The 24040-nt window shown below is 56.4% G+C and overlaps 2 protein-coding genes across 2 annotated transcripts; one reads left to right on the top strand and one right to left on the bottom strand.

Moving 5' to 3' along the window:
- Positions 1 to 17102, bottom strand: GALNT6 (polypeptide N-acetylgalactosaminyltransferase 6). The gene is made up of 11 exons (XM_074530843.1): positions 16923 to 17102; positions 9789 to 10360; positions 8723 to 8895; positions 6783 to 6932; positions 5886 to 6120; positions 4406 to 4523; positions 4106 to 4306; positions 2995 to 3126; positions 1472 to 1573; positions 1223 to 1375; positions 1 to 838 (listed from the first exon to the last, which is right to left on the bottom strand). Exons 2-11 carry the CDS (start codon positions 10274 to 10276, stop codon positions 725 to 727), a joined length of 1866 nt encoding a protein of 621 aa, XP_074386944.1. The 5' UTR covers positions 10277 to 10360; positions 16923 to 17102; the 3' UTR covers positions 1 to 724.
- On the top strand, positions 16252 to 23333 carry LOC141726234 (uncharacterized). The gene is made up of 4 exons (XM_074530844.1): positions 16252 to 16331; positions 17849 to 18001; positions 19630 to 20087; positions 20958 to 23333. The coding sequence occupies exons 2-4, from the start codon at positions 17884 to 17886 to the stop codon at positions 21108 to 21110; spliced, it is 729 nt and encodes a 242-aa protein (XP_074386945.1). The 5' UTR covers positions 16252 to 16331; positions 17849 to 17883; the 3' UTR covers positions 21111 to 23333.
- The last annotated feature ends 707 nt before the right edge of the window (positions 23334 to 24040 follow it).

Below are 24040 nucleotides of genomic sequence, written 5' to 3' on the forward strand. Positions count from 1 at the left end.
TTGACGTTCAGTGTCTAGGACAGATTCTCCTCCCTTCTGCCATGTTCGGGAGGATTTTTCCCCACTGTAAATGATATGGCAACAAAAGTGGCAGCTACAGAAGTTGGGATAGACAAAAAATCTGGAACAGAGGAGATCTGGCACCCAGGATCCCGTTCAGAAGGATTCTCTTGTGCCATCCAGGGAAAACTCCTCCTGTTCAGCACAAGCAGAATCGCACCCAGGAATCATCATCATTTAATAATAACAATAACAAAAGCAAGAATCTAACTTCCTCTCCCCTCCAAATCCACGTGATTCCTAAGGCACAGATCCCAACTTCTCCCATTGCCCGCCAGCGGCCACCGCAACCCCGATCCCCCCTAGACGGGAGCAGCCCCACGGTCACCATCCTCCTCCTCGCCAGATTTTCCCGCCCGGATTCCCCATCTGGGGAGGCGCATCCACGTTTTTAAAGCCTGGAACAGGCTCTGGCTGGAGCCGGGATGGGGAGGACGAGCAGCGGCTTCCGAGGAGCATCGGCAGGAGCGTCCCCGCCCTCCTCGCTGCGTTTCGGGGTCCCTGGGGCGCCCCCGGCCGCGGCCGGCTCCCAAAGGCACGGGATTCCGTTCAAGGCAACCACGAAATGCAGCATATTTAAGGCTTTCACTTCTTAAATTAAAGCGAACAAGGGAGTTTTTTTGGATCCTGGTTTCCTGAGCGCGGCCGGGGGCTCCGCTCCCGTTTAGGTGAAGGACCAGAGCTGGTGCGGGTCCGTGAGGTCGCAGGGAACGAGCGCCGGGTGCTTCCCCCGGGCCGTCAGACACATCCCCGAGGCCAAGTTCTTGATCAGCCGGTTCTGCGGAGAAACAAGGCAAACCATGAGCGAGAGTGGGGTGTGAGCGAGGGGAAACAGCACCGGAGAGGCCGCACCGTGCCCAGGGGCGATTATCATTGTCTAATGGTAAGGACCCTAAGAAATTTAGGATTACCTAAACCGAAGGCCTTCAAAGCCTTAAACAAGAGTTAAACCCTCTTAATTTCTGCTAAAATCCTCAGGCCATTACCCTGCATCCCCTAAATGCTTGAATTAAGCTAGGACCTTCCAATTTAGTGGACAGATGGGCTTCGATCCCATGATACTGTAGTTAACAGCTACATGCCCTAACCAACAGGCCTCTGCCTAAGGCTCTGGTACATAATCAATGAGCTTGCAACTCACAATGTACTGGGGGCTCCTCACCTGCGCCAGGTCCCACTCCTCGCTGGCGGGCACCCGGCCGGGCTTCCCTCGGAACTGGCACTCGCCCAGCTCGGCCGTGCCCGCGGCCCCGCGCAGGCACAGCTCCTTGCCGATGTTGTGGCGCAGCTCCCGCTGGCTCGTGTACTCAAAGTACTGCGGGGAGAGACAACGGAGCGTTCACCGCCGGGCCCCGGGGGAAAACCGGGGGTGGGAGAGGGGGAAACGATGGGGGTGGTTCGGGGGGCGCACCTGGTTGCCCCCCAGCCCGTGGCAGGGGTACATGATGAGAGGTTTGCCGCCGTGGTTGTTCTCCCCAACGTCCAGGCAGCTCTTGGTGCCCTCGTTTTTGATCTGGATGAAGGGAAAAGAGGTGGTGGTGAGAAAAGGAGAGGGGAGAAAAATGAGGGAGAAAAAGGAGAGGGAAAGGGGAGGAAAAAGAGATAGGGGGAAAAGGGAAGGAGAAAAGAGGTGGTGGTGGGAAAAGGAGAGGGGAGAAAAACAAGAGAAAGGAGAGGGAAAGGGGGAAAAAGAGATGATGGGGGGGGGGGAAAGGGATGATGGGGGAAAAAAAGAGATGGGGTGGGAAAAAGAGATGATGGGGGGGAAGGCGACGGGACCGGGGATGTATAGGGGAGGAGAGGGGGGAAAGAGGGGCAAAAAGACGGGGTAGGGGGAAAAAGGGGCAGGAATGAGGAAAAAGTCTGGGAGAGTGGAGGAAAGAAGGGCTCAGAAGAGCCAGAGTGGGACCGGCTCGGGTTTGGCCGTGCAGGGCTCTGGGTTATCACTGTGCAAACACCATCCCTGCACCCAGAGCCGGCTCCGGGTCCCGTGTCCTTTCCAGGACATGAGGAACGCCCGAGCCATCGCCTCCGGCACGCGGAGCAAAGGGAAAGGCACCGGGCGGAGATTTCAGGAAATGAAGGTGAATTAAAAGCTGGATGGGAGCCAGGACCCAGCACATGGCTGTCACCCGGCTGTCGCTGGGCTGGGTGCTGGCTGTGCCAGCTGCTGTCACATCGCCCTGGCTGAGGAGGGGCAGGCTCAGGATCCAACACCCAACTTGAGGGAAAAGGCTTTCCCAGCCTCAGGGGAATCCCATCCTCAGGGATGGAGCTGGAGCCCCTCATCCTGCCTGCCCTCAATTCCTCGGGGACGTAGCCAGAGCTCCGTGCCCTGCTGTCCCGAGCTCCCTCAGGGACGGAGCCAGCCCTCCACATCCCGCCTGTCTCCATTTCCCTGTGGATGGGTGGCTGGAGATGGGGTCCTGCCTCCCAGCCGTGCCCAGATTACCTCGGAATGGAGATGGAGCATCCCATCCATTCCATTCCATTCCATTCCATTCCATTCCATTCCATTCCATTCCATTCCATTCCATTCCATTCCATTCCATTCCATCCCATCCCATCCCATCCCATCCCATCCCATCCCATCCCATCCCATCCCATCCCATCCCATCCCATCCCATCCCCAGCTCAGTTTTTCCAGCCCTCCCTGTCCCAGGACGGTGTTTGGGGCTCAAGAAAGTTTTCAGCTCTTCCCCCGAATTTAACCCAAGTCCGCATCCCCACTGATTCCCCACCCCGGGACTCACCCTAAACCAGCTCTGCCGGATTCCAGCTCGGCCGGAGCCCAAACCGGCCCCGCCAGCCGGTGACAGATGAGGTGACAGACAGACAGACACGGTGACAGATGTGGCAGCACCAGCTCCCCAGTTCAATTCAAAGCCCCCAAACCACCCTCCGGGTGCTCCCCGGGCCGTTCCCGGCACTCACCGCTCCGTAGAACGTCGGGGTCAGGTCGGGCACGAACATCTCGGGGTAGACGTTCTGCAGGTACCAGGTGAAATTCCTGCAGTGCAGCCGCTCCCGCAGCCTGCGCCGCTCTGTGATGTCACCAAATGTCTTCTATCGACAAAGTCACAGGCGAAAATTGAATTCACTTCAGAAAACAATAGGGAAAATCGCAAAAAACCCTTTCCAGGTTGGGGCTCAGAGCTGGAGTCACCCCCAGCTTTGTCATCATCCCTCCGGGTGTGACCAGCACCGAGACAAGGTGGGGGGGACATCTGGCAGGTACCCACAGGCTCCACCAAGAGCTTGAGGATCTTTTGGCAAAGAATAAGAAGTTCTGATATTGAAAAAAGAAAATAATAAGAAGTTTTGGTGCATTCTCTGAACAGAGAGAGACAATTCTCTCTCCCATGTTTTTTTCCCTGGAGAAGCACAGAGAAAAGAAGAGGAAACAATTCTTATCTACTTGCTGCTCCTGTTGGTTTGCACATGTGGAATGTGTTAGGAGGATTACCTGACGTGATTTGTCAGTTGGATTCTACTGAGGATTGTTTTGATTCCTTAGGCAATCACTCAAAGCTGTGTCCTGGTGGTCTCAGTCAGTCATGAATCTTTCTTTAGTGTGTATATTTTGTATAGTATAGTATAATGTAATATAAAATAGTTTTAATGAAGCAATTGTTCAGCCTTCTGAATCAATAGCGCCAGGCACAAATTACTCCCTACATCAGGGGTGCCCTGCTTTACAATATTGGCATTAAAAAAAAATAATAATAATGAAAAAAAAAATTAATAAACTCGGATGCTTTCCTACTAGGAAACATTCTGGTCAGAGGGGGAAAGAAAAATAAAGCTTTTGGCTGTTTCTGTCCACCTGTCTGGTCTCCCACTCGCCCCTGCTGCTCAGGTGGAGCTCCCAGCAGGACCAGCCCTCTGTCCCAGATTGCAAGGCAAGATGTGTTCTATTTAGAGGGGTGGGGAGGGTTTACATTTTGCATTTCCGGGGAGGCTCCTGCCTCCCTTAGCTGACACCTGTCTTTCCAAACCGAGACACCCTCCCAGCAGAAGCAGCAGCCCCCAGTGTGCCCAGTACCTCTCTGGCCATCTGAGAGGCTTGCTGGTTGCGGCGGTAGAAGATCTCCTTATAATCGTCCATCCAGACCTCGGCCAGGCGCACCTGGTTGCGGGAGATCACCTGGGTGCCCTTGGGGAAGGTGTGGGGGCTCTTGGAGCGGAACACGTGGCCCACGACGGAGCAGGGGATGATCTCCACCTGTCCCCCGCACTGCCACACCTGCGGGAAAGCCACACCTGAGGTGGGGGGGTCTGGCCCCTGGGCCCCCCAACAGGGAGCTCCCTGGAGGTGCCCTCAGAAGGTGACCCCTGTCCTTACCCTGAAGGACATTTCCACGTTCTCACCCCCCCAAATCTCCATCTGGTCGTCGTAGGAGCCGATGTGCTCAAAGTAGGACCTGGAGATGGCAAAGAGGCCACCTGCGAAGGTCGGGGATCTGCAGGGGGAAAGAAGGGGTAAAACACAAATAAAAGAGGAGAAATCCGAGTTTTGGGAAATAAGAGTGCCCCTCCATCCAGCTGTGGTGGTTTTGGCTGGGCTGCTGAGAGGGGACAGAGGTGACAGCGTGACACGGAGGGGCCTCGCCGCCGGCTGGATTCAAAGTGAAAAGAGGATATTGTTACCAAAAACCTGTTGCCAAAAAGAGGAGGAGGTCAGAGCTCGGTGCCCCAATCCCTCCTCCCGCTTCCCTAATCTTTTCCATCTGAGGCTGGAACAGAACCTTGCTTTTATTCAGGAAAAATAATGAACGCCAAGGACTCGCTGAGCTGCTGGGGACGAGGCAGCGGCGGGAGCCAAGCGCCCGGCTGGAGGTGAAAGGGGCCTTTATGGGGACAGGAGCGTCGCCCAGGTGACCCGAGCACAAAGCCAGCCCCGCGGCCGGGGTGGGGCCGGGTGTCCGGTGTCTCCCAGTGGGGGCACCGGGGAGAGGTGGGAAAACCACCCAGGCTCTGTCTGCATGTCAAACAGAGGGATAAGAGGGGGGATTTTGGCGCAGCCTGATCCACAGGTGACCTGTTCTGTGCGGGGGCACCTGGGCACCGAGGGTGAGAAGGCAGAGACAGCAATTAAATCCTTAATGGGAGCGAGAGCAATGAAATCTTAAATGCCAGAGCGAGAGCAATGAAATCCTAAATGCCAAAGCGAGAGCAATGAAATCCTAAATGCTGGAGTGAGAGGCAGCTGGAGGAGACTCTAATGTCCATTTTGGCCCCAAGGGAGGTTTGTCCTCCACCAACCCCCCAGCTCTGACCGTGCTTGGGCACAAACTCCTGATATCTCCCATGCCAAAATCCCAAGGGAGAACCTTGCTGGGAAAGGGCAGCACTGCCCACCCAGAGGCACCAAAACCAAGAACAGCTGTCGCAGACATCTTTTATGGAAAATCCTTTCCTTAGGATTTTTCCTCCTGAGAAGCTGAGAGGCCTCAGGAACAAAATGCAAACATTGATTATCTGCTGCTGTGGAATGCAACAGGTGGATTTTTGATTGGCCCATGTTAGTTATTTCTAATTAATGGCCAATCACAGCCCAGCTGGCTCAGACAGAGTCCAAGACAGAGCCTTTGTTATCATTCTTTACTATTCTATTCTTAGCCAGCCTTCTGATGAAATCCTTTTTTCTATTCTTTCATATAGTTTTAATGTAATATATATAATAAAATAATAAATCAAGCCTTCTGAAACATGGAGTCAGATCCTCGTCTCTTCCCTCAACCTGAGACCCCTGTGAACACCGTCACAAACACCAATTTGTTGGAAAATAGAGCAAACCCAGCTGAATCCTGTGCTGGGCTTACTTGATGGGGTAGGTCTCATCCTTCCTGCGCTGCCTCTCCCGTGCTGGAACCACCTCCCAGCCGAAGGTCAGGCTCCAGTCGAAGTTGCCCCGGCTGTGCTGCTTCCCGTTCTGCACGGGCTTGGAGAACTCGAAGGTGTTGAGGTCGATGGTGGCGATGTCGGGGCTCACCACGGCCGTGGGCTCCTCGGCGATGCGCGACAGGAGCGGCTCCAGCCAGCCGTGGAAACACTCGCCTGGGACACCGGCAGGGCTGAGCGGGGTCGGGAAAATCCACAGCGCCCGGGGCATGCATGGGTGACACTCATGGTGTCACAGGGTGTCACGGGGGGACACACAGGGTGTCACAGGGTGTCACGGGGGGAATAAGGGGACACTGACAGTGTCACAGGGTGTTGCAGGGGGGAGAATCACAGGGTGCCATGAGGGTACACTCACGGTATCACAAGGTGTCATGGGGGGACACACAGGGTGTCACAGGGCGTCATGGGGCACTCATGCACTCATGGTGGGCACTCATGGTGTCACAGGGTGTCACGGGGGGACACTCACAGGGTGTCACAGAGTGTCATGGGGGGGACACTCAGTGAGTGTCACAGGGTGCCATGGGGACATACGGGGTCAGGGGATGTAATGGAGAGACACTCGGGGTGCCACAGGGTGCCATGGGGGAACACTCACAGTGTCACAGGGCGTCACGGGGGGTCTTGGGGGGACACTCAGAGGGTGTCATGGGGGGACACTCACGGTGTCACGGGATGTCATAGGGGACACTGACAGGGTCACAGGGTGTCATGGGGGACACTCACAGGGTGTCACAGGGGGGACATTCACAGTGTCACAGGGTGTCACAAGGGACACTCACAGTTCCACAGGGTGTCATGGGGGGGACACTCACAGTGGGCATCCAGGAAGGTCAGCACCTCCCCGCTGGCCACGCTGGCCCCCAGCAGCCGTGCCGTGATGAGCCCCTTGCGCTCGCGCTGCCGCACCACGCGCACGATCTGCAGCTGCTCCACGTAGCGATCCAGCTCCTCCTTCAGGTACTCTGAGGGTGGGAAAACCACTTGGAACCATCAGTCCCTGCATCCCACCAGCCCATCCTGCTGCCCCATCAATCCCATTGATCCCATCCCATCAATCCCATTTTATCCCATCCCATAAATCCCATTCCAAATCCCATCAATACCATCAAACCCATCCCACCCCATCCCATCTCCCAGATTCCATCCCATAAATCCCATTGATCCCATAAATCCCATCCCATCAATCCCATTGATCCCATCTTGTTCCATCCCATAAATCCCATTCCAAATTGCATCTCTCCCATCCCATGCCAAATCCCATCTCTCTCATCAATACCATCAATCCCATCCCATCTCCCAAATCCCATCGATCCCATAAATCCCATCCCATAAATCCCATTGATCCCATCCCCATCCCCTGCTGCTCAGACTCTGCAGTTGGGTTTGGGTTCAGGGACACCTGAGCCTTTGCCCCAAACCCAAGTGTATTTTTGGCTAAAGAAAATGAGTTTTATAAGGGTCTAAGCCCCTCCTGTCTAATCCCTCTCTGGAGAGGGACTGGGGGTTGGCAGGGTGGGTGAGGAGGTCACATCCCTGCACTTGAAGTGTCACCAGTACCAAGCTGGTCCTGGGGGAAGGAGTGACCAGAGGAACCCGGGGTTTCTTGGCAGATGCAGCCAAGCCAGGAGCTGGGAATGGCCAGGTGGGAGCTGGGACCCCAAGAAAAGTGTCCTGGGAAGGGAATATGAGTCCAACCCACATCCAGCCCCAGTGGGAGTCGAGCTCTGAGGCAGAGGAACCCTGGGGCACCACGAGGTTCCTGCTCCTCGGGAGCCCATGGGTGGAAAGGGAGAATTTATCTGGGACAAGGGCAGAGTCCGCTCCTCCCAGTGCCCTGACACTGAACTCCACGTCAATTAGCTCTGGGTGCTAATTAACGAGGATTACAGCTGGCTGAGGGTGGAGGTTTGTGGGGCGCTTGGTTTGTCCCCAGGGCAGGGATAACAGCGGTGCTGGGAAAGGGAAAATCCCAGGGGTGGATGTGAAATGGGGAACGGCTGCTGGGAAATCCTGGGATATTGGGAGTGTGAGTGGCTCAGAGCTGCTGCTCCCAGGCTTGGAAAGGGGCTTGGTGTCCCCTGCATCCTGCTGATCCCACATCCCGCTTCCCTCTGGCACCTGAATCTCCTCACTGCTCCCTCACAGCTCCCTGTGGCTCCTGCATCCCTGTCACTCCCCCATCCCACCACGGCTTGTCCTACCTCCCTCTGGCATCCACATCCCACCACAATTCCTGCATCCCTCTGATCCACATCCCACCACAGCTTATCCTACCTCCCTCTGGCATCCACATCCCACATGGCTCCTGCACCCCTCTGGCTCCTGCTTTCCACCAGGGCTCCTACATCTCTCTGACCCACATCCCACCACGGTCCCTACATCCCTCTGGCATCCATATCCCATCACAATTCCTGCACCCTTCTGGCTCCTGCACCTCTCTGACCCACATCCCACCACAACCCCTGCATCCCTCTGACCCCACATCCCATCACAACTCCTGCATCCCTCTGATCCACAACCCATCGTTGTTGCTGCATCCTTCTGGCCCACATCCCACCACAGCTCCCACATCCTTCTGGCTCCACATCCCTCTGACCCACTTCCCACCATGCTCCCTGTGTCCCTCTGGCCTCACATCCCACCACAACTCCTGCACCCCTCTGACCCACATCTCATCACAACTCCTGCATCTCTCTGACCCCATACCCCACGGTGCTCCCTGCACCCCTCTGTCCCCGTGTCCCCCACGCACCGTCCGTGCTGGCATCGTCCACCAGGATGACCTCTCGGAGCAGGCGGGCCGGGGACGAGTGCAGGACGCTGTAGACCGTGCGGAGCAGGGTGGACCAGGCCTCGTTGTGGAACACGATCACCACGCTGGTGGTGGGGAGGGGAGGGCAGCGCTTGAACTTCTGATCGATGCACCTGGGGGGCAGAATGGGGGGGTGAAGGGGGAGGCACGACTGGAGAGACCCCCGATATCCCACCCCCAAACCCCACAGCGGCAGGGGAGCAGCTCTGGCCGACTCGTCCCTGCTTTGATTCCCATTGATTTTGGTTGAGCGAGCCCCATTGCTGGCCTCCGTGTCCCCCCTTTGTCACCGCCACACCTGCTAAGCACGGATAATCGCCTGCCAGCGCGGGGGGCTGGATTCCTCCATCCCTTTCAAGGCTTTTTCCATCCCGAATTCCCCCCCATGTCTCCCCCATCCCACCCCTCCGCGCGGGCCCCGCTTTAATCCGGCAGCCCCTGGCCGAGGGCAGGCGGGGAAATCTCTGGAGTTTCCCTCTTTCCCTGCCCCCGACCCCAGCGGGGTCCGAGGCTGTTCCACTCCGCTAAGAAAAGAAAAAGTCTGACCGCTGGAGCCGCTGGGATAAAGGAGGGAGAGGAGGGAAAGGCGGGGAGGCGCCGGAGCCACCAAGCAGGTACAGGGAGACACAAAGAGCCTGCTGCCACTAAACCCGCCCCCAAGGGGCCAAAATTAGGGAGAAAAATAATAAATAATTTCCTTTTTTTTTTAGCTCTGTCTGCATTCAATCCTCTGCCAGTGCTGGGTGACATCCTGCCCCCAATCTGTTTTAACTTTCCCTAAAATTTAAGGGAATAAACGGCCAGGCTGAAGGGATTAAGTGGCTAGACCGAAGGGAGTAAGTGGCCAGATTTAAGGGGGTGAGTGGCCAGATTTAAGGGGAGTAAGGGGCCAGATTGAAGGGACTAAGTGACCATATTTAAGGGACTAAGTGACCAGATTGAAGGGGGTGAGTGGCCATTTTAAAGCCATTGAGCGGCCCCGGGGGGTTTCGGGCCCGGCTCTCACTCGGGGGGGCGGCTGTCGGGGCCCAGCGCCCGCTGCAGGGAGATGCGGTCGCTGGCGAAGGCGTTGAAGCAATGCTTCTCATAGCCCCGCTCCTTCTCCTTCGTCTCCTCGGGAGTCCAGCGATCCTTCTTGAAGGCTTTTCCGTCGGCGCCGGGGCTGGCGGGGTCCTGGGGCGGCCTCTCCATCAGCGGCCGCAGCTCGGCCGCGGTGTAGACGCCGGGCAGGCAGGAGCGGCCGCTGGGCAGCGGCTCCGGCGGCGGCTCCGGGGCCCCGATCTGCAGCCGCGGCATCGAGTCCCGCAGGTCCCGCACGGCGCCCAGCATCAGGTCCAGCACCTGGCCCTTGCCCGGCACGATGTTCCGCAGCCACGGCTCCTCGCCCGGCTCCTTGCTGCCCACGTCCTTCTGGAGGATGAAGAGGAAGAGGACGAAGACGGCGCCCGCCAAGGCCACTTTCAAGGCGCTGTAGCGGCGGCGGAACAGCCTCATTTTGGGGTGTTTGGGGCGTTTTTGGAGGGTTCAGGAATGTGGGGGCTGCGGGTGCATCACGGTGTCCTGCTTTGCTCCAGTGACCTGGGGGAAGGAGAAACACCTGCAGTGAATTCCCAGCCTGGATGAATCCCCTTGGTGTCAGAATAGAAATACTGCACTGAAGATATAATATATTGCATTTAAAATAGCTCATATTGTACCTAAAATAGAATATATAAATATTATCAGCTCATGCAATAGTTATGTTAAGGACTTTAAAGATTGTCCACTCCAACCCCCTGCCCCGGGAAGGGAACCTCCCACTAAACCAGGTTAACAACAAATAATAACGTAATAATACAATAGCAAAACAACACATTAATATGTCGACATAGTAAAGTAATATTAGCAACATATTAACATATCAATATTGCAGTACAATGTTAGTAATATGCTAATATAGCAATATAATATTAGCAATATATTAATATAAAGTTTGGCACAAGTGACATCTGTAAAATTCAATTCCCCCAGCACTTCCAGCCCCTAAATCCATCCCGAAATTAAAACACCAGGAAAATTGCAGGTCAAAAAATGCCAGAGGCTGCGCCACCCACCCCTAGCATCACACACAAGACATCCCCAAAAATTTCTCCTGGGGCTGATCCGGAGGCTGCAGCCTCCCCCCGCCACCGCCCCTCCCACGCCCGAGTTAAAATAGAGCCCAAAATTTGCCAAAGTATTTTTGGCCGCTGGGAAAAAAAAAAGCTTTTTCCTGGGCATTTTCCTGCCTGCAAAGGAAAACTCGAGCAGACCATGCAGCGCTCCGGGTTCGGCGGAGCCGGAGCAGCAGGTTCGGTGTCCGGTGCCGTGTCCGGTGCCACGGCCGCCGGGAGCTCGGCGCCAGCTCCAGAATTTGCCCCGGGATCCGCCGGAGTCTCTGAGCTTTCCACCACCCCCAAACTTCCCGCGGCTCCTCTTTGTGAGCCGCGGCCGCCGGAGCATGGACGAGCCCGGCGGGATCCATTCACCGCCATCTCCTCCTCCTCCTCCACTTCGGGGTCCCCCCCCTTCCCCCGGCTCCTTTTTCCCCTTTTCTTTTCATTCTCTCGGCAATGGGGCGGGGAAGGGCACCTGCCACAACTTCAAGGGCGAGGAGGTTCGGGCTGGGGAGGAGGAGGAGGAGGGTTCGGGGTCCCCGCTTTGAGCGCCGCGGGATCAAAGCTGGACCACGCTTCACTGCCAAGAGCGCCCGGCCCCATCCAGAGCGGAAAAGCAAAATCGGGGGAAAAAAACCCCATCAATCCCCTGGTGTTCCCTGCCATTGCCCGGGGATTTCTGCCCCAAGCTGGGCGAAGGTGCCCCCGCTTCACTCCTACCCCCGAGGTTTTCACTGCACGGCACTGCTGTACAAGGGGGAGGGAAAAGAAACAGATTTTGGGGGAAAAAAGCCCATTTCCATCAACCCCACCACTCTGAGCTTCCTTCATGCCACGTTGCTAATGAAGCTCGTTAGGTGTCGGTGCTAATTAACACCAGAGGGACACTCAGGTGTGCGGGGGGGCACAGGTTGTGCACAACAAGAGCTGCCGCTCCCAGGGGGCCATAACCGCTTCCCAAAAAGGGCCAAAAAGCCAAATAGAAATAAAAATTTCTCCTCTGAAGGAAGGACTGGGGTGGATTTGGCATGGAGCTCCAGGGTGAGCTCTTGGTGCATCTGCACCCTGTGCTACCTGCCCTGCGAACTCCCAGGTGGATTCTGCTCTGTCCCATCCCAAAAATTCCAGAAAAGGGGGAAAAAAGGGGGGAAAATGGGGGAAAAAAAGAGGGGGAGGGGGGAAGGGGAAAAAGAGGGGGGGAAAAAAGGGGAGGGAGAAACTGGAAAAAAGGGGGAAAAACGGGGGGAAAAGGGGGAGGAAGAAAGGGGGAAAAAGGGGGAATTAAAGGGGAGGGAAGGGGAGAAAAAAAGGGGGGGGAAGGGGGGGAAGGGGAAAAAAGAAGGGGGGAAAAGAAGAGAAAAATGGGGAGGAAAAAAAGCGGGGAAAGGGGGGGAGGAATGGGGAAAATTCAGTGGGAATTCCAGGAGCGTCCCCCGTGATGTGGGAGGGAGGGATTGTGGGGAAGAGGCAGAAATAGAGATACGCTCGTGGAGGAAATAAAGGGAAATAAATAAAATACAAGCGGATTGACACCCACACTGCCTCAGGTGAGGCGGCCACCGGCTCCACGTGGCAGCGAGCCACGATGACACCGGGAGGGGCAGGGACGGGGAGCTGGGGTACAGCGGGATCGCTCCCGGCGGGATTCAGCCCCAGCGGGAGGAACCGCATGTGCTGGGAGCTCTCAGGCTCAGGATCCTGCAGGGCCCCCCCGTCCAGGTGGGATGAGCCCAGAGGGTCCCGGAGCCGCTCCCGGGGTGTGGGATGGGAGCACCCGGAGATGGGGGCTCTATGAGGGTCCCTGCCCCGCCCGAGGTCATGGGGTACCCCATGGGGGTGATGGGAGCCGGGTCCTCCCCGTGCCCTGCCCAGAACAGCCACAGACCCTGGAGCAGCTCCGGGGGCTCCATCCGGACCCCCAGGCCCGGGGGTCTCCATCCCAGGACCACCTGAACCCCCCTGCACTGAGGCGTCTCTGTACCGGGACCCCCGAGCACCCAACCCCAGGAGGGTCCCTGACCAGGACACCCTGCTCGCCCTTACCCCGGGCCGGGGGCTCCGCACCGGGACCTCCAGAGCCCCTTACCGAGAGGGGGGTCCACACTGGGACCTCCAGACCCCCTTACCGAGAGGGGGGTCCACACTGGGAGCCTCCAGACCTGCTTACCGTTGTGGGGGCTCCGCACCGGGACCCCCGGCATCCCCGTACCCCCTCCCCAGGGGCAAAGACCTCGCACCAGGACCCCAGACCCCCTTACCGCAGAGAGGGGCGCCGCACCACGACCCCCAGGACCACCGGACCTCCTTTCCCTGGGGCGGGGGCTGCCCACCGGGACACCGGGACCCCGGGACCCCCTTCCCCGGCAGGAGGTCGGCACTGGGACCCCCTTAGAGCAGAGGGGGGCTCACAACAGAACCCCCAGCTCGTCCCCTCCCCTCTCACCGGCTCCACAGCGGCTGCGGGGCCGCAGGTGCGTCCGGGTGGGGCGGGGCCACCTGCGCTACCTGTCCCCGCCTCCCGGGCAGGTGCACGGGCGGGGCCGCCTCGCTCCTAAAGCCGCTTGGCCCGGGGAAAACGCTGGGTCCTAAATCCGCCCTGCCCGGGAAAAAGGCCGGGTCTTAAAGGTGCCCGGCCCGGGAAAAACCCCGGGTCCTAAAGCCGCCCGTCCCGGGAAAAACGCTAGGTCTTAAAGGTGCCCGGCCCGGGAAAAATGCCGAGTCCTGGAATCGCCCGCCCGTCCCGGGAATAACGCCCGGTCCTGGAGCCACCGGCCGGCCCCGAGCCTGAAACGGAGGTGCTGTGCTGGGACCAGTAAGGGACTGGTACTGGGGACACTGGGAGCCGCAGGGATTTATGGAGGTGCCAAGGTCTTGGCTCCAGGTGTGCTGGGACCAGTAAGGAACTAATACTGGGGACACTGGGAGCTGCAGGGTAAGACCCCATGTGTTCTGGGAACCAGTAAGGGACTGGTACTCGGGATACTGGGAGGTGCATGGGTAGGACCCCACGTGGGCTGGGGACCAGTAAGGGACTGGCACTGGGGATACTGGGAACCATCAAGGGACTGGTATTGGAGATACTGGGAACCATCAAGGGACTGGTATTGGGGATACTGGGAACCACCAAGGGACTGGCACTGGGGACACTGGGAGATGCAGGGTAGGACCCCACGTGTACTGTGAACCAGTAAGGGATTGGTACTGGAGACACTGACAACCAGCAAGGGACTGGCGCTGGGGATGCTGGGAGCCACATGGGTAGAACTCCACGTGTACTGGGAGTTGTAAGGGACTGGCACTGGGCGTGCTGGGGGCCATAGGGATTAATGGAGATGCCAAGGTCATGGCTCCAGGTGTGCTGGGACCGGTAAAGGACTGGCACTGGGGACACTGGGAACCAGTAAGGGACTGGTACTGGGGACACTGGGAGCCACAGGGTAGGACCCCACGTGTACTGGGAACCAGTAAGGGACTGGTACTGGGGACAGTAAGGGACTGACACTAGGGTCACTGCGGGCCGCAGGGATTTATGGAGGTGCCAAGATCATGACTCCAGGTGTGCTGGTACCAGTAAGGGATTGGCACTGGGGACACTGGGGGCTGCAGGGTAGGACCCCACATGTGCTGGGGACCAGTAAGAGACTGGCACTGGGGATACTGGGAACCATCAAGGGACAGGCACTAGGGATACTGGGAGCTGCAGGGTAGGACACGACGTGTACTGGGGACCAGTAAGGGATTGGCACTGGATGTACTGGGGGTCCCAGGGATTTATGGAGGTGCCAAGGTCATGGCTCCAGGTATGCTGGGGCCAGTAAGGGACTGGCGCTGGGGACAATGGGAGCTGCAGGGTAGGACCCTACGTGTACTGGGGACCAGTAAGGGAGTGGCACTGGGGATACTGGGGACACTGGGAACCAGTAAGGGATTGGTACTGGGGACACAGGGAGCTGCACGAGTAGGACCCCACATGTACTGGGGACCAGTAAGGCACTGACACTGGGGACACTGGGAGCTGCATGGGTAGGATTCCATGTGTACTGGAGGCCGGTAAGGGACTGGTTTTGGGGATACTGGGAACCATCAAGGGACTGGTACTGGGGATACTGGGAGCCGCAGGGTAGGACCCCACATTTACTGGGGACCAGTAAGAGACAGGCACTAGGGATACTGGGGACCATCAAGGGACTGGTACTGGGGATACTGGGAGCCGCAGGGTAGGACCCCACATTTACTGGGGACCAGTAAGGGACTGGTACCGGGGACACTGGGAACCAGTGAGGAAGGGGCACTGAGGACACTGGGGACCAGTAAGGGACTGGCACTGGATGTACTGGGGGTCCCAGGGATTTGTGGAGGTGCTAAGGTCTTGGCTCCAGGTGTGCTAGAACCAGTAAGGGACTGGCACTGGGGGCACTGGGAACACTGGGAACCAGTAAGGGACTGGCACTGGGGACACTGGGAGCTGCATGGGTAGGACCCCATGTGTACTGGGGGCCAGTTAAGGGATTGGTACTGGCGGTCCCCGGGATTTATGGAGGTGCCAAGGCCATGGCTCCAGGTGTGCTGGGACCAGTAAGGGACTGGCACTGGGGAGACTGGGGACCAGTAAGAGATTGGTATCGGGCGTGCTGGGAACTGCCGGGTAGGACCCCACGTGTGCTGGGGTCCAGTAAGGGACTGGCACTGGGGACCGGTAAGGGACTATCACTGGGGACACTGGGAACCAGTAAGGGACTGGCACTGGGGACACTGGGGCTACATGGGTAGGACCCCACATGTACTGGGGGCCAGTTAAGGGATTGGCACTGGGGGTCCCAGGGATTTATGGCGGTGCCAAGGCCATGGCTCCAGCTGTGCTGGCACCAGTAAGCGCCCGGCACTGGGCGTGCTGGGAGAAGCAGGGCACGCACGGGAAAGCCGCGGGGGGACGGGCCCGGGCGGGCTCCAACACCCAGCCCAGGATTTTCCCTTGGCTCCGGCGCTGCGCGGAGGATTTGGGAGATGTGAGCTGGAGCAGAGCGAGGATTAATCGGGATTATTGGGACATTAGCAGGAATATTAACTGGCTCACAGGGATAAGGTCTCGAGGGCACAAACACCCCTCAGCCCCAAATTAAAGAGCTAATGAGCTGGAATAAGGTGTGAGGGGAAACTGAGGCACGGATTGGAGCCAACCCTCGGTCCCCACGAGCCCCCGGGGCCTCCATCGCCCTCCCCGGGGCTTTTCCGAGCTCATTTCGAGCCCGTCGCTCTCGCCCCTTTCGTTTCCTGCTCCGGAGGTTTCGCTCTTCGCTCACAGCCCGAAGGGGAAATTCCCACCCCCAAATTCGCTGCTGCTCGACTTTCGGCGCCCGCCGCTCTCAGCTCGGAACACCGCGGCCACCGGGCAGGGCCAGCGCGGTCCCCGCACGGTAAGTCACTTTTGGGGGAAAGAGAAAGGTTTTGGAGTGGGCTGGGTGGTGGGGATGGGATTTTGGGGGTCCCGTTCCCCCCACTCCGCCCGGCTCTGCCCCTCGGAGCCGCTCTGCCAACCCCGCAAAGGGGAATTTTGTGCTCCCAAATTGCTGCTTTTAATCGCAGTTTGGGAGAGGAGAAGCGTTTTTGGGACATAAAAAATCTCCTGCAGCTTCGTCCTGGTGGCACCAATCTGGGGAAATGAGGAGTCGAGACCCAAAGAACCCTGGCAGGGCTGGAATGAAATCCATAACAAAATCCATAACAAAATCCAAGTGAAATCCAAATAACAATCCAATAACAAAATCTTCCCAGGCTTGTTAGGGAGAGGCGGCTCGGTGTCACACTCCAATTAATAATTAATTGGCGTCTTCATAGACAAAACAGAACTTGAATTAGAGGTGGAGCTGGCTGCCTCGGGAGGGAGGGGGGTGAAAAATGTTTACTTTAAAGGTTTTCAGGAGCAGAGGACCCCAAAGAGCCAAAATTGGGGTGAAGTCACCCCAATTGCGAGCACTGCAATTCCCTGCGCCGGGAGCAAACCTTACCATCGCCTCTGGGCTTTTCCTGGCTCCGAGCGCATTTCCTTGGGGATTTCTGCCCTTCATCCCTCCCGGGGAATCCACAGCGTCGGAGGCGGCTCCATCCAACCCTCCAGCCAAACCCCCAATTTGAGCCAGAGCTTAAATTTAACCGAGCCGAGCTGAAACTCGCGGCGCTGAGCGGCAGCAAACCTGGAGGAGCTGACAGGAAGCCAGGCTGATTTTTTTTTTTGCTCATTATGCTAATTAGGATGGCGCGAACCTTTCAGATCCCCTCTGCAGATGGTTTGCAGATTTGTGCCCAGCTTTGGGCTCGTTTGTTGTCTTTTCGCCCGGTAATAATTGGTGCAAGATGGGAAAACTGGGAAGTTTAATCCATAATACAGCTGTTAAAGAGGGGACTAGTGTGGGGAACACAATTTTCCTCCGTAATGCCAATATTTGGTTAATGGATGCTGGGTGGTGCTTCCTGGGGTATTTTTGGGAGGAGAAGGGGCTGAGCAGCTCAGAAAAGGGAATTGCGTCCCCACCCGTGGACATCATTCCTTGGATGGGTTTGTTCTTGGGACTTTTTTGCTTTCATGCCCAAAAAATTCGATCCTTTGGTACTGAGTTGGAAAGACAACTTTTTCCAGGTGGATTTTTTTTTTTTAAATTTAAACCGGATTTTTGTGCTGTTTGGAGCTCGTGGAAGCTGTGGGGGAGAGGTGAAATAACCCAGCTCAGCTCCCCTTAGGAAGAACTTCTTCCCTTTTCTTTTTTCCCCCAAATTATGAGAGAACTGGGAAATATTCTCTGTGCAATCCCACACACCTGCAGCACCTGATCATCCCCACGCCACCAGCTCGGGATGGCCCTGCAGCTCCTCCTGCCCTGGGATAACCCCAGGTACCAGAGGATGATGATTAATGTGATCATTATTGCTGTTCCAGGTGCTCGTGGCCTCTCCTCCCGCTGCCCAGGTGCGATGGAGATGCAGGAGGTGTTCCTGCAGCTCTGGGGGGAGCTGGCCCGGCTGCAGGAGCTGTGCTCGGAGCAGGGGCGGCTTCTCCAGAGGCTGAGGGCCAGGAAGGGACCGGTCCTGGGTGAGTGGGACCTGCGGGGTGCCCAGACTGCACATTGGGGTCATTCCAATCTTTATCCTGGCAGGGTTACGGGTCCTGGTAGGGTCATTCCCACCTCCGTCCTGGCTGGGTCATGCCCTCCTCAGTCGTGGCAGGGTTGTTGGTCCTGGCTGGGTCATTCCCACTTTTATCTTGTCGGGTCATTCCCATTTTTATCCTGCAAGGTCATTCCCACCTCGGTCCCGGCAGGGTCATTCCCAGCTTTATCTTGCAGGGTCGTTCCCACTTGTATCCTGGTAAGGTCATTCCCACCTTTATCCAGGCAGGATTACTGGTCCTGGCAGGGTCATTCCCACATTTATCCCGGCTGGGTGAATCCCACCTTGATCCCGGCAGGGTCATTCCCAGCTTTATCCTGCAGGGTCATTCCCACTTTTATCCTGGCAGGGTCAGGGTCATCGCCAGCTTGGTCCTGGCAGGGTCATTCCCACCTTTATCCTATAGGGTCATTCCCGTTTTTATCCTGGAAGGGTCATTCTCATTTTTATCCTGGCAAGATTATTGGTCCTGGCAGGGTCATTCCTATTCTTATCCTGGCAGAGTGAATCCCGCCTTGATCCTGGCAGGATCATTCCCACCTCGGTCCTGGCAGGGTTATTGGTCTTGGCAGGGTCATTCTTACTCTTATCCTGGCAGGGTCATTCCCAGCTTTATCCTGGCTGGATCATTCCCACATTTATCCCGGTGCCCTCAGAAGTTCCTCTGGTGGGATAAAGGGGCTTGGAGCAGGAACGTGCCCTGAGCCCCTCATGGCTTTGGGTGCTGCTGCTCAGGGATGCTCCTGATCCTGGGACCATCACCTGGAGAGGGTGGGAGCAGGGCTGGGGAGGCTCTACGGCCCAGAAAATACCCAGGAACCCTCTGGTTTTCCAAGGATTCTCCCTCTCTGTACTCTCCTCTCCCCCCCAAACACTCACAGCACCCCCACGGGGTCTGGCATCATTTCCCCAACCCTAAAATGGGAATTTTGTGGTTGGGAGGGATCGATTTGGACAAAGGTGTGCTGGGAAACTGCAGCCTCCCCACCCTGGGGCTCCCTCCTTTGCACCCATGTCCTGCCAGGATTTAAACCAAAGCATTTTCTGGGATGAACCTGGAGTTTGGGGGCACGGGGATGTTCTGGTGTCCTGAGGGAGATGATGGTCCCTCAGCTCTCCTGGCTGTCCTCAGTGTCCTTTCTCAGGTGGCCCTGGAGAGCTCTGCCAGCCCAGGGGTTCCCAACCCCAACAGGAAAATGGAGCAATGGAATGAGAGATAAAAACCCCTTTGAATTCCCAGGAATGAATTCCAGGAATGAGCCAGGGGGGCTCCCTCCTTTCCGCCCATGTCCTGCCAGGATTTAAACCAAAGCATTTCTGGGATCTACCTGGAGTTTGGGAGCATGGGGATGTTCTGGTTTCCTGAGGAAGATGATGGTCCCCCATCCCTCAGCCCTCCCTGGCTGTCCTCAGTGTCCTTTCTCTGGTGTCCCTGGAGAGCTCTGCCAGCCCAGGGGCTCCCCAAGCCCAATGGGAAAACAGAGCAATGGGAAGAGAAAAAACCCCTCTGAATCTCCAGCAATGACCCCTCTGCCTCCCTCTCTCCCAAAGACATCCCGGTGTCGCTGCCTGTCCAGTGCACGGAGGATGTGGGGACAGGGGACGGACAGAGGTCACCTGAGAGCCACCAAAACCCCCCAGGAGCTCCGACCTCCTCCACACCCCACCTGGAGGGCTCTGCCTGTCCCATGGGACAGCCCTGGGCCACCAAGAGGCTCCCCCTGAGCCCTGGGCACGGCACAGGAGCTGCAGCAGCCGCAGGAGCCGCAGGTCCTGGCAGCACCAAGGAGGACAAGGGGGAAGCGCCCGCCCAGAGGAGAACCTGGATCCTCCCGGTGCCCTGGGAAGGAGGGAGAGCTCCCCACAGCCCTCAGGAGATGGAGACACTAAACCCAGGGCCTGGGGACTCCTTCCCAAATCTCCTGGATCTCTACGAAGCCCCTGAAGCACTTGAGAGGGAAGAGGCTCCCAGGGATGTGGCTCTGGTGGAGATCCGAGGGCCTGTGAAGGTAACGGGGGGGAATTCAAGCCATGGCATCAGGGACCCTTCACCCTGCTCTCCATCAGCCCTGGACACATGGGAAGGGTGGCAAAGTGGTGTTATTTCCTTAAAAAGTCTCTGGCCACCCCATTTTCTGTTTCCCAGGGGGTTTGGGCATGGAAAAGCCCCTGAGGTCCAGCTGTCCAGCCAGGACATCCCTCCCGTGACCCTCAGGGAGGCTTTGGGGATCCCTTGGAGGAGTCAGCTGGGGAAAGTTCTCTCAACCTCCTTTGAATCTTCCAATTAAACAGCTCCAAAGTATTTCCTTCATTCTCTCTGATCTCAAATTTCCAAATAATTCCAAACAATTCCTGTCATTCTGAAAGGATTTTTAAAGTCCTCCCTGAGTTCTGGTCCCTCCTGGTGAACCTCCACCCCAATCCTGGCCTTCCTACCCAGGGTCCCTGGATGCCAATTCCTTTCATTCCTTTTCCCAAATGAAGCCCTTAAAAATCCCTTTAATGGCTTCAGGGGCTGGGTATTCCCGGGGGTAACTCTGATTTTGGGCTGGATTTGGGAGGGGGTTTTTGAAGGAGAAGGGGGAAGTGGGGCTGTGTCTGTTGGGGCCCCATCAGTGTCAGATGACAATGGCACAGGGACAGGTGGCAAATGTGCTCCAGTTTGCTGCTCAAAGCCATTTTTTCCTGCTGGTTTGGCCCATGGGAAGTGCTGGGGGTGGTTCAGGAGCCACACAGACATGGGATTGTCCAGTGGGATGGGGTGAGCTCGAGCTCCCCAAGCTCCAGCCCAGCCCTTTTTGGGTGGGATCAGGCTCTGGGGGCTGGCCCAGGGCACTCCTGGGGGTTTCTCTGTCCCAAAATCTCCCTTTTCCTCACAGACCTGCTGGACTCCGGGCTGGGTGCTGGAGGAGGGAATGCTCAGCCCCAGCGCTGAGGCTGCCCCGGGCTGTGAGCTGTGCCAGGAGATTCTGCCCTCGGAGGCAGCGGGACACACGGGATATCTGAGCCACCTGCTGCTCCACCTCGAGTAGGACTCGTCCTCCCTGTGGGAAATCCATGGATCTGCATCCTGAGCCATGGGACAGAATCTGGACATGTCCCATTTGCATGGGGGACAGACTCTGGACATCTCCACGGGACAGACCCTGGACATTTCCACTGGACAGACTCTGGACATTTCCCATTTCCACAGGACAGACTCTGGATGTTTCCATGGGACAGACTTTGGACATTTCTACAGGACAGACTCTGGATGTTTCCCATTTCCACGGGACAGACCCTGGACATTTCCACGGGACAGATCCTGGACATTTCCACGGGACAGACTCTGGACATTTCCACTGGACAGACTCTGGACATTTCCACAGGACAAACTCTGGACATTTCCCATCTCCATGGACCAGCCCTAGCACTGAGACTGCTCCAGGCTGTGAGCTGTGCCAGGAGATTCTGCCCTCAGAGGCAGCGGGACACATGGGATATCTGAGCCACCTGCTGCTCCACCTCGAGTAGGACTCGTCTTCCCAACGGGAAATCCATGGATCTGCACCCTGAGCCACGGGACAGACTCTGGACATTTCCCATTTCCACAGGACAGACTCTGGACATTTCCTATTTCCACAGGACAGACTCTGGACATTTCCCATTTCCATGGGACAGATTCTGGACATTTCCAATGTGACAGGCTCTGGACATTTCCCATCTCCACAGGACAGACTCTGGACATTTCCATGGAAAGACTCCAGACATCTCCACAGGACAGACCCTGGACATTATAGACATTTCCCATCTCCATGGAACAGACTCTGGATATTTCCCATGTCCACGGGACAGACTCTGGGTGTTTTCACAGGACAGACTCTGGACATTTCCCATTTCCATGGGACAGACCCTGGGCATTCTGGACATTTCCCATTTCCATGGGATGCTCTCTGGACATTTCCAAGTTGGACTCGACGGCCTTGGCAGCTCCTGCAGCCCTGGGGCTGATCAGGGTTCTGGAGTGCTGCTGCTGGTTTGGCCTGGGAGCAGTTTCCACGTTCTCCATCCTTCTCCATTCTCCTGGGAATGTGGTCCCAGCTTTGGATCACCCCAGGTGTGTTCTGTTATTGATCCCTGTGGATATTGAAGCTGATCCCATTTCGGGTCTGGAGGTGTGAGGAGGAGCTGCAACTGCTGGGAAAAGGGAATTCCTCAAAATTTACCTTTGACTGAGTGGAAATGAATTTTCCATAAACATTTAGGGATGCTTGGGAAGGCACGTTGGCTTTTTCTGGGAGTTTGGAAGGTTGGGTGGGAGAATCTCAAGGTTTTTGGGATCACTAAGAGGTATTTTAATTCATTAAGAGGAATTTGAGTGTTTTATAGCATTTCCATCAGTGGTATCCAATTACCCAAAGGAATTCACTTGCAACACTGATGAAATTGAAGCACAAAGTATCAGCTCCAAATCCTTCTTTTCCTTTGGAAAAAATCTCATCTCAGGCTTTTCTGTTTTGCAAGTTTCTCCCAAAGTGGATTTGACATCTCCTGTTTGAGGAAACTTGTGTTGAAATGAAGAGCCAGGTTCTCCTCCACTTCCAAGGATTGGGAAGAATTGGAATCTTCAACTCAAACATCTCCTCTTTGGCAGCCAGAAAAGCCAGGAGTGAAGTTTCTTCCCCAAAACAGAGCCACATTAATGGATTTATTAATGACAAACTCCTGTGTGTCCCCAGGGTCCCTGGAACCATTTCCCAAGAGAAATCCCACAATTTTATTTGCATCAGCAGCTTTGACCTTGGATTCTCCACCCGTGTGGATGTTGGAGCTGCTTCCAGCCCTGGGTAGAACCAGGGCCTCCATTTCACTGAAAATTGATTTTCTCGAGGTTTTCTTGGGGTTTTCTCAGGGATTTCTTGGAATTTCCTTGTGATTTTCTCAGGGTTTTCTCTCGATTTTCTCAAGGTTTTCTATGGATTTTCTCTGGGATTTCTCCACACCACAATGAACTTTCCCACCACCATCTCCTGCTCCAAGTTTCGTCCTGTGGCTCCTCAAATTAATTTGGATTATTTGATAATTATTTGAGTGTTTGATGCTCTTCTTAGGGGGAAAATCCTCATTTCCCAGGCGAATCCCTGGAAGCTGCAGCCCCAAAGCTGGAGCAAGGACCCCACCAATTCATTCCCATGGATTGGAGCTGGCCAGGAGGGGAGGGATCCATCCTCACCCAGGAAATGGAATTCCCAAAGCAGAAACAGAGATGGTTTTTATCAGAGTTAAAGCTGCTGGTGTGGGGCTGGTGCAGCTCCAAAATGCCCAAAATGTGGTGGAAAATCCCTCTGGGAGCCTTTGGGCTGAGAAACGAGGGAATTTTTGAGTTTTTCCATCTCTGGGAGGGTCAGCAGTGGAAGCTCCACCAGCCCAGCCTCCCTCAAGGACATTTTTAGTGTGGGGTAATTAATCCCCCACTCCCAGATGTTCCCCAGGGATGTGGAGCTTCCCTTTTGGATCTGCAGGCAGGAAGGTGCCTCTGGCTCCAAAATAACTTTAATTGCAGGGTGCTGTGGGGCCGTGGGTGGGCTGTGGCTCCAGCCTGGCCTCCAGGTGGGTGGGAGCTGTTTTGGAGCTGGGTCAGGGCTGGAAAATCACGAGTGGGTGAAGCTGTGCCAGGAGAACTCAGGGAAGGGAGCCCCATTCTTGTTCTCAGGGATGGTGATGGTGCTCCTGGGGAAGCCACAGCAGCAAAAACGCAGCTGGAAATGGAATTTTGGGTGGGAAAAGTTCACTTTTGGGGGTTTCTAATTCAGGGTTTGGGCTGTGGGAGGGGGAAGGGGCTGCCCAGGTGCTGACACTGATCCCTGGGTACAAATCTGTGCCCAAAGAGCCCAAAATTCCAACATCCAACTCCTTTGGGGCCACATTTTCAGAGGAGAAAACAGAAATGAGGGTGGGGCAGGCAGGGATTTCATCCCTCTGA

This window comes from Zonotrichia albicollis, chromosome 33, assembly GCF_047830755.1.
Source record: "Zonotrichia albicollis isolate bZonAlb1 chromosome 33, bZonAlb1.hap1, whole genome shotgun sequence".
NCBI classification, from domain to species: domain Eukaryota; kingdom Metazoa; phylum Chordata; class Aves; order Passeriformes; family Passerellidae; genus Zonotrichia; species Zonotrichia albicollis.